The sequence below is a fragment of the Quercus suber genome, unplaced genomic scaffold, assembly GCF_002906115.3.
Source record: "Quercus suber isolate HL8 unplaced genomic scaffold, Cork oak 2.0 scaffold_1048, whole genome shotgun sequence".
Lineage (NCBI taxonomy): Eukaryota > Viridiplantae > Streptophyta > Magnoliopsida > Fagales > Fagaceae > Quercus > Quercus suber.
The window spans coordinates 63160-73608 of record NW_027070458.1 but is presented as its reverse complement, the minus strand read 5'-3'; the positions used below and the strand labels follow the sequence as shown (position 1 = coordinate 73608).

At 34.6% G+C, this 10449-nt stretch overlaps 1 protein-coding gene across 1 annotated transcript in view; it reads left to right on the top strand.

The window, feature by feature from the left end:
• LOC111985725 (protein ABA AND ROS SENSITIVE 1) overlaps positions 1-6876 on the top strand; it is a 20720-nt gene extending 13844 nt beyond the window's left edge. The window contains exons 4-8 of the mRNA XM_065769086.1: positions 59-269; positions 4643-4934; positions 5900-5975; positions 6088-6134; positions 6229-6876. Coding sequence (XP_065625158.1) covers positions 59-269; positions 4643-4934; positions 5900-5975; positions 6088-6134; positions 6229-6409 — 807 coding nt within the window. The 3' untranslated portion in view covers positions 6410-6876. The remainder of the gene's footprint in view (positions 1-58; positions 270-4642; positions 4935-5899; positions 5976-6087; positions 6135-6228) is intronic.
• The last annotated feature ends 3573 nt before the right edge of the window (positions 6877-10449 follow it).

Here is a 10449-nt window from a genome sequence, read left to right as displayed (position 1 = left end):
TCCATATTTCTTTGGTTCTTAATGAGTATTTACTAATTGAATGTTTATGCTGGTACAGGCAATAAATACTATCAAGGCTAATGCAGCTGGACTAACCCGGGTTAACAATGTGAAAGCTGAGCCCCATAAAGAGTTGATTAAACCTAAATCTACAGAGTTGCATAGTGTTAAACCTGAAAGCTCAACAGAAGTGCCCAAAAATCAGTCATCATCATCTGTGCTCCCTCCAAATTTTTTTGACAACAATGAGACGAAAAAGCTAAAACCCGGTACGAGCTTGTATCTGATTTTTCTTCTAAACCTAATAACTATCATTTGTCAGTATTGTTATTATTTAGTTCACCACCAATTTTGGTCCCTGAAATGTGAAGTGCAGATAGAGTCAAAAGGTTCTAATAATGTCCTATTCATATCTGTTTAAGAACTGTGGGGGTCAAAAACACTCAAAACTATCTCAATCACAAGTATTCTTGGTCTACACAGTTAATTTCTAAAATATGGGGAAAAGAATCCACAATGGGAAGATCAAGCAATTAGTCAAAGACAGAAATAAGTTGAATCGAGCTTCTATATATGTGGAAACATTGTTCTTGTGGTACAGAAGGAAGATTCAAGAGTGTAAATACCAGAGAATAGTGCTTTCACTCTCTCTCTAGTTCTTGCTAAGACTTTCTCTCTCTATTTTCTGGATCCTTTCTCTTGTTGCTCTCCTCCTCCTTTTATAGCCATTCCCCTTCATCCTCTGGCTGTCTAGCTTCTAGCTGGCTTTGGGAGATACTTGTCCCATTATACCTTTCACTTGCCATTTTTTTTTTTATTTGATAGGTAATCAGAAAACTATTATTAATGAGAAAAAAAAGGAAAAGTACAAGTTGTTCATGATGATGAACAACAAGAAAAAATAGAATAAACAGCACAACAAAAAGAGAAACCAAGAGACTAAGCTAAGTGAAGACATATACTCAAGGAGAGAAGAACAATCAGTAATACCCCAACAACGAGACCACTCCAAAAGATTGCATTGGCATAAAACCTTTAACTCATCCAACGTCTTCTCCTTATCCTCAAAGGAACGACGATTTCATTCCATCCATACAATCCACGTTAGACACCTTGGAACCAAATTCCAAATGTTTGAGTTATGTTTCCCAAGCCACAAATGCCAACAAGATAACAAACCTGCCACTGAACCTGACATAACCCAATGAATACCAAAAGCCCGATGCATAAAAGTCCAAAGGGAATGAGTGACAGGACAATGAAGAAGAAGGTGGTCTACCGACTCCCCATCACAACAACACAAACAACACCAATTGGTAAATGTGCGACCCCTAAGCATTAGATTATCCAAAGTGAGGATTTGACCATGTGCAGTTGTCCACAAAAAAAGTCACTCGCCTAGGAATCTTTGGTTTCCAAACACCCTTCCAATGAAGCAAAGAATTCGATGCACCCCGAATCGCATGGTAATACTACCGTGTGTCAAACTTACCATCCTCTTTTAGCCGCCAACCAAGAATATCACGCCTACCTCCCTGAGGAATATGAGTTTGGATAAGCTGGAACAGAGAAAAAGATGCAGCTAGCTCCCAATCTTCAAAAGTTCTATAAAACCTTAAATCCCATACTCTAACCAAACCACCTTTTGGAATCCACAAAACCTTAGAGATACAAGCATTCTTGATCGCTGAACACACATAGAGCTTAGGGTAGAGATCTTTTAGAGTATTATCGCCAATCCATCTATCATGCCAAAAGCGGATGCAAGTGCCTTCACCCACTACAAAAGACAGATGCTTAGAGAAGCTCTCCTGACCTCCATAAATACTTCTCCATAGGCCACACCCATGAGTCCTCCTGCACACTTTAGTACACCACCCCCCTTGACCCTCACCATATTTTGTGGAGATAACTTGCCGCCAAAGATGGGAAACTTCATGACCATATCTCCACAATCATTTTCCTAATAGAGCTTGATTAAAAGACACCACACTTCTTATCCCCAAACCACCCATCTCAACCGGTAAACACACATTTTTCCAAGCCACCAAGGGATATTTGAAACTCCCCTCAGAAGACCCTCAAAGAAAGTTCCTCTGAATACTTTCCAATCTATCAGCCACAAATTTGGGAATAGTAAAAAGAGATAAAAAGTACGTTGGGAGGCTTGAGAGAGTGCTCTTTAGTAACATAAGCCTACCACCCTTAGATAGATAGAGACGCTTCCACCCAGATAGCTTCTTCTCCATTTTCTCCAAAATAGGATTTCACATCAAATCTGTCTTAAAAGAAGTCCGCAACAGCATCCCCAAATATTTCATAGGCAAACTGCTCACTTTACATTGAAGAATATTAGCCAGTGCATAAAGATTATTCACCTCCCCAATAGGGGACAATCTCACTTTTTCCAACGTTGACCTTCAAATTCGTAAAAGCTTGAAAACAAGACAACACCAACCTAATGGATAGAAGCTATTCTCTAGAGGCATCACAAAATAAGATAGTGTCATCAGCAAATAACAGATGGGAGATACACACCCCACTAGATTTCATAGAGCCCATATGAAAACCCCGAATAGCCCTGCCATTTCTTGATCATGAAGGAGGACTTTTGGGGGTGTTTCACTATTTAGGCCAGTTATTCAACATTTAATGTGGCTAACATTAAGGTGGGGGATCTCATTAATGCGGAGGTGACTGTTACGTTAGGTTTTGTGTTTTCTTCATCGTGTTCCTTGGGAGAAGCGTGGAATATGGGTGGTCCCAGCCAAGGGAGAAAGTTGCTATCCGAGATACCTTTGTGACCTCGGGAAAAAGGTTTAGTTGGTTATTTCAGTTATGGTCCTCAAGAAAGGTAGTCATCCCAGATTTTCACGATTGTAAGCCCGGCTGGCTTCTTTCCACTAGAAGGTTATTTTATCTATGATCATACCTTGGGCCGAGTCCATTCTTATTTCCACTATAAGGTTATTTCCTTTTGTTGTTTGTTTATGTTTTCCTGTGTTCATCATCATGAACAACTATTATTTTTCCTTTCTATTTCCTCAATAATATTACTCCAATTATTTATTAAAAAATAAATAAAAATCACCACCCAAAGAATTCTACTAAGGATATAGACCTGAAATGACTCACAACTGAATGAGAATTATCACCACCCAAAGAGATACAGAAATCGAAACTTGCCACCAAAAGGAATCCATGTAAGGGAGAAGAGTTGAATAGAAGAAATCATTCTTCTTAAAGCACAAAGGCTATTTTTCTGAAAATACGCTTTGATTTATTCATTCCAGCCAAATAGCTTATATGGAAGCTTTGAACAACCTTCTATGCATGGGAGAATGAAAATAGCAATTAAAACATTACATTTTTAAGACCATAGTCAAATTTGACTCATTGAAACTAGAAACAAATTAAAAGAGGATAACTAAAACGTAATGGTTGTAATACATGAAAACGATGTTCATTTTTTTCAATAAAAGTTCTATTACCTATCAAAAAAAAAAAAAAAAAAAAAACATAATGGTTGTAATATTTCCTAGAAAACCTTAATTAAATGCTATTTGGTTTCTTGGACAAAATAATTAATTAGTTTTCTGAATTGGAGGGAAAATTCATTCAAAATAATTGGCCTTATTTGCTGGATTTCAAAATCATCTTGGCTTGGTTTTTGAATTAGATTGGGCTGGCTGAAGCTTCAGATACTCCTGTCTCATGAAACCTCCATTGATGCCATTTTCATGTACTGTTTAGCACTGATTCCTGTGTCAAACCTTTGTTCTCCAAAATCCAAATTGATAATCATTTTGAGTTAACAAGTACTCAATGCCTGCTAATGAGCTCTAGCTCAAATGTCATGTCCTTCACCCCTTGTTAGAGCTATAGGGGATCATCTAAGGATGAGTTAGAGATTTTTTTTTCCTTCTTATTTTAATACTAAAAAGGAGGAGAGAGAAGGGGGGGGGGGGGGTGATGGGAATAGAATACAAAGATGGTATTCTTACTTTGTTGAATTGAATAGCCAAAAATAGTCTGCCGTTTCTGTCATGTTTTCTTTTATTCTTTTTTTGATGGGAACTATCATGGTTTCTAAACAGATAGGGATGGAAGGAATTAATTGGATTTTTTTTTTTTTTTTAAAAACTAGGGGAAATTACACTTTCCATTAGTGGTTTGTATCTAGTTAGAGTATTCAATCTGTGGTTTAATATGCTCAACTCTCTTGAGGTCTAATTGTACTAGCTCTTGGTTTGGAAGTTTAATGCATTCAGATTTTAATGAGTTTGCTATTGTATTTTCTGGTACTTCTTTTATAGGCATGTGATTTTGCACATACAAATTTTAACAATTTGGGCCTGAAAAAACATTAAAGGATGTGACCTCAGGTGGGTAATGTGCAACTTTTTATGCATAGGCTGGCAACTCAAACTTGACACAAACCATTAGTTGGTAAAGTGTAATCAACCCTTTTGAAGATGATATAGACTTGGTTTAAACTTTTTAATTTAGGGACCAAACTTCTTGTATATTTTAGGTACCAGAATAGGCATCTATTTATTTAATTCCCTAGTTCAACTTGTTTGTGAATTGTGATTATTTACTGATAGGAAGGGATTCTGTTTACTTATAAATGTACTATTAGGAAAGGATTTGCTCAAGTCAGTGGAGACTGATTTATACAAAAAGACTGGGGCTTCTGCTCTACCAGAGGAGAGGAGTTCTTTAAATTTGGTGAGTGAAATAGATAGACTGCCTAGTGGTAATGCTGGAAAGGCAATAAATATCCAGCCTGCTGGGGAGCGTACATCAATGACAGAAGAGATTGCTGGTTCTAAAATCAATCAAGCAAAGGGAGCTCTACCTGAAGGCTTCTTTGATAACAAGGATGCTGACTTGCGTGCACGTGGTATAAAGCCTGTTAAGCCAGACATCAAGTAAGTTCCTACATTTGTGTTATCTCTGCATCTTCATGCTCTCTTATATTCAAGTCAAATGTTAATATAATTGTAATTTTTTCCCTTTGTTTTATTTTATCTGCTCTAAATATTGGTTCTCTATCAAATTGCAACAGAGTTTACACAGTCGTATTAAGAAAAGTTCTGTAATGCAAAGAGGTCTTTTCAGCGGTTGCCTTTGATGTTATTTTTGGGAAATAGTTACTTGGGGCCTTTATGACTTCATCAATTTTTTTTGCCCCTTTTCTTTTTTGCCTTTTCTTGTCCTGTAAATAGTATGGCTTATAAATATCATCATTTTCTTCATGGGTTCTGCTGCTTTGTTGACTTAAATTGGCGTTTAATATTACAAGGTACTTTCTTGTTTAGTAGCTGTTGATCAAGGATTTTATGTAAATAGTCAGATCAAATATATTTTAGAACATATGTAAATCACCAAGTGAACATCATTATAAAATTGCATAGTGAATTATCAATACATAGACTTGCTGGAGTACAAATCAGGGTAGTTCACCTCCTGTTTATGAGATCTTCTATGGTTAAATCTTATCCAATGCTGCTGCGGACCACAAATAGAAGAAGTGGACTTTCAATTGTATGGTTCTTCAATATCTATAGTAGTATTGATATCGAAAATATTCTTAATTTGATATGAAAACTGCCTGCATTGATAACTCAGTTATCTAATGTGCATATTGTGTGGCGATGCTTAAAGTTAATTTGTGTGATAAGCTTAGCAAATGAGCTACCACAGGAAAGAAGACTATTTGTCTGAGGTCTGATTATTGCCGTATTTGTAGTTTGGTGCTATATTTGTAAACCTCGATGGAGGTTTTCATCAATAAATTTAGAACAGAAGTCAAATTATTTTTTATTACTTCCTATTTTTTCTTTAATGACGTGGAACACACCATTACTTTGAAAATTTGTTTGGTTGTTGTTAGAGATGAGTACAAGGAATTCGAAAAGTTGATTCAAGAGGACTTGCAGGAGGTGGATGACCGTTTTGAGGAAGAGGAGGTGAGGGTTAAAATATAATCAATCTGTTCATTTCTGCATGCTAGTTTTCCATGTGATCTACCCACACTACAAACTTAAAACCATTTTCCTGTTGTTTCAATTGTAATTGCAGATTGATGCTGCTGAAACGATAGAAGAGGCTGAATCTGTCGAGCAGAAGTAAGTTCAGCTGTGTGAGTGTTGGTTAAATTTTCATATCCTGTTTCTCCAATCCTCTTTGCCAATGCTCTTCATTCCATTTCCTTTTTTGCAGAACCTATTGGGAGAAAGTGGAAATGTTGAAGAAGAAGAAATTGGAACTGCAGGTTGCCAGGTCTGTCAAACGTAGAAAAGCTTCTGATGGTGTTGCCAAGGAGTCCATCCATGAAGAATCATCCAGTGAGGACGACAGTGATGAGAATTTTGCAGTTGATTGGAGAGCCCAACACTTGTGAACGTGCTTGGCAGATGTTTTGGTATCTATGAGGGTATGATCTTAAAATGTTAACCAGAAAATGTGATGTCTCGTCTGATCTAAACTGGAATCCACCATATCAATCTTTTCTTTAGATTTTAAGCTAAAAAATGGGAGTTGGTGATGCTTACTGCATCTAGAGAAACTTTCACCTATCTAACATTCTTTGGTTTGCCAAAGGATAAAGCTATTTAAAAAAAAAAAAAAAAAAAGCTTCCCACCGTGTTGGATAGCCCCTGGGGCACGTGCATTTCAGAGAAGTTGCAGTCAATGACATGCAACATAAGAATGTACATTTTAAGCCTATATTTTGGCCTTCAGCTATGATTCTGTGTACGATATTCTGGGGGTTGAGGAGAGTCAAATTATCAATTATGAACATTGTAAATATTCCTTGAACTAGCGTGAATGGCATGCATAAATTCTCTACAAATTTTTTCTGGCTAAGACTCTAGCACAGTGAAACAATTATTTTTTATTTGGAAGAAATGAACTTGATTAATTTGTTTCTTTCTGCCTTAGCGATTTCAACTCTTGAGGTTGTTAGTAGACGGTAGCTTGTTTGGCAACGAAAAAATATACTTACTAAAATTGGACCCGAACCCAAAGAGAAAATATTGATATGGGTAGGGATTTTTGGACCGATAAGAAACAAGTCAACCCGAACCCAACTCATTGAAACAAGAAGTTTTAGGTTGAGTTGTGGGTCACAAAGGTTGATCCTTATTTTTCTGACAGATTTTTTTTTTTTCTTGCAATTTTTCATTTTATTTTTATTTCTTTGGCTTTCTAACTCTCTGTAAATATGTTTCACTCTTTCAATTGCTCTTTCTTTGGTTTCACGAAGCCAAGGCTTAAAGGCTTCAGTTTAGTGACTTTAGATAATATAAGCTTAAAAATTCATCTAGTATTTAACTTTTAATTTTTTTTTTAAATTATTATTTGTTCTCTTATTTATGCGAAAGGCAAACAAAGATAGTGATTAAGTTTTAGTGAATTGATTGAACTAGATAGGATTTCCATTTCCAACTGTTTGGCGCAATGGGTAGGCATTTTTTTTTTTTTGAGAAACAATGGGTAGGCATTTAAATAATCAATCATGTTTGAAAAATGATGTCGAATGTTCTTGGATTAAAATCCTCTAGGGTTCTTAAGGTAATTTTACCATAAAAATGTTAAAATCCTTTTCATTTTCAAATAAGTGGGTTGAATTTTTTTTTTTCCTCATCATTAATAGTTTTTTTCTTAATATAAGACATAATTTTACTCTAACTTAATCTAAGTGTATAGGAACTCTACACAGGGGAGTTACGTTCTTAATTGATTTGATTAGTACATTCTCTAATTATCTTTGATCTTGGTGAACATTTTTTTAAGTGGTTGAACACTACTGTTACTATTATAATAACTATGGATAGGAGGAGAACATATTCTTATGTCCTCACTGTGTAAGTCTCATGGATAATTGTTAATAATCATAATTGTTCCATTTGTAAATTTTGACCATGTTATAAGAGCATTCACAGTAAAATATATAAATGATGAAGTTTTATGAGAGTTAAAGGGCATTGTTGGGAAAGCGGTTGTACCAAAATTGAGTAATATGAGGGTGGAAAGAAGACTATTTGATAACACATTTTATTAGTGTGTATTATTATTGATGGATTAGAGCTCTCCTATTCAGTTTTGCAAATAAAATGAAAATCTTAAGAGCACCATAATGTTACTTTTTCTACCTTTAATAAACAATTTTTTTTTTTTTTTTAGATAGAGTTTTAACTTATGGCGTCCGCTCCTGATGATAGTTCTTTATCATCAGACTAAGACACCAATCAGTTTTTGTTGTAGGCGGGGATTGAACCCCAGATCTCTTATTCAATCATCAGAGACTTTACCAGTTGAGCTAACTAGAACCCACTTTAATAAACAACTTAATAATGAAACCTAAACCTAAATCACATTCTCCAACTTACAATACATCATATTAAATAAATAAAATTTTAATCTTTTTTCTTTTCTCTTAGATCAACCCATCTACTACTTAAAAAAAATTCAACCCATGCACCACCACCACCACAACCACCACCTAAAGGCTAAACTTGCCGTCATCGCTGCCACTGAAACAATTTTTTTTAATAGGATAGACAAGCTAAAGTGAACAAGTTTATATAAATTTTTGCAAAATATACAACCGAATGTAGTATGCTTTTTAGCTATAGTTTTCCCTATAATAGAAAAAGTCCATTTTAAAAAATTGGATGTAAATACTCTTACCCTATTTGATACAACAATGCAATTGTTAGTATATTGTTGTATTTATGGTTATAACTATGGGCATTTGGACTCGACAAGGATCAAAGTTACCTTTTTAAATTTAAAAAAAAAAAAAAAAAAAAAAATCAAAGTCTTCCCTTAAAGCTATGCCATCAATTTTTGTACAATTGTTCACGGTGTTATAACAAATGGAGCATATTGACATATTTTAATATATATATATATACAAAAATGATAAGAAAATTTATTCATGAATCAAATTATTCAAGCATGAAAATATCATTTGGCCTACCACACGGGGTGTGGTTTAATGGTAAGAGTTCTTGTTCCAACACTCAGAAACAGGGACGGAGCCAGAACTTAGAGTTAGGAGGGGCGGTTTTATTGTTAGCTGCATGCGGTAGTTTCGGCTTTTAGCTCTACTACTTAGCCGACAAATGTTTTCTTTTATTATTATTATTTTTGTGTGTATAGAGCATGTTTTTTGTTGGTAAGGACAAAATTATTTTGCTTAAAGTTTTTTTAAAGGGCTAAGTTGTTTGTTTTTTGTAAAATTAGTTGATTAGTCTCAAATTTTTTTTTTTTAGCTCTGCGATCACCTATTGGTAATTTTTGTTATTGGGCTAATATTTGGGGCTTGTACATTTTTTTTTTTAGATTTTAGATCTATAAATTTTATTATAAACATTAAAAGGATGAAAATACTAGGTCTACAAATTTTTTTTTCCAAATTGTTGTTGTGATTAGTCCATTAGTAAGTGAAAAAGTGATGTAAGTGGTAAACCCAGATGCAAACCAGTAAGAATTACTACCGCAATAGTCTGTAAAAATGTTATAAAAAAGTTTGTAACTGTAGTGTTTCTCTTATAATGATCAATAAGGGGGACAAAATGTAATTTTATTGAACAAAGTTGTTAAAATTAGTACCTAAATATATCGTTATATAATTATATTATTTTAAAAAAAATTAGGGGGGTCATTGCACCCCTAGTCCATGAATGGCCATGCCCAAAAATGAGCGGTTTGAGTGATAATCATAGTAAGACCTGTATGATACACATGATATTATTCATTGCCGTTACGTGGAATTGATGAGTCCACACTGAAGGCTCCATTTTTCATTCAGCAATATATATATATATATATATGTATGGGTCTGATTAATGTGTGTCATAAGCTATCCAATTTTAGAAACATTTTTTTAAGAATTGAAAAAACTGTCAATACTTTTTCAATTACTGAGAAAATATTTTCAAAAATAATTAATTATTATGTGGCCTTAGAGCACATATTAGCAAAATCCTCTATATATATATATATATATATATATCATTTGGCCTCAGAAAAATAAAGTAATAAAAATAATTTGGCCTTAGTGCCTTACTTTTATTATGACTTTCAAAAACAGCCGATATTTGACGCCATCTGACAAATTGGCTGGTATCTATTATCTAATCTAAACTTATCCTTTTCTTTCTGTGGCTTCACTCTCTCGTATGGCCATTCAGTTCGATCAGAGCAGTCTATGAAACTTGAAGTATCTCATTGAGCTCAATAATCTTGTAACTTCTTTCTCTCTTCCTCCACCTAAAGGTTTCTTGCCCATATTCTTTTCCTCTAATTTTTCTGTTTTATTTTGACTTTGAAAAAGAGTACAAGAAAGATAAAAAATAGAGAGGCAGGCGAATGGCTGTAATTACCGGGGCAACTTCCTGGTCTTCCACTCTCTCTTCAAACCCAGCATCA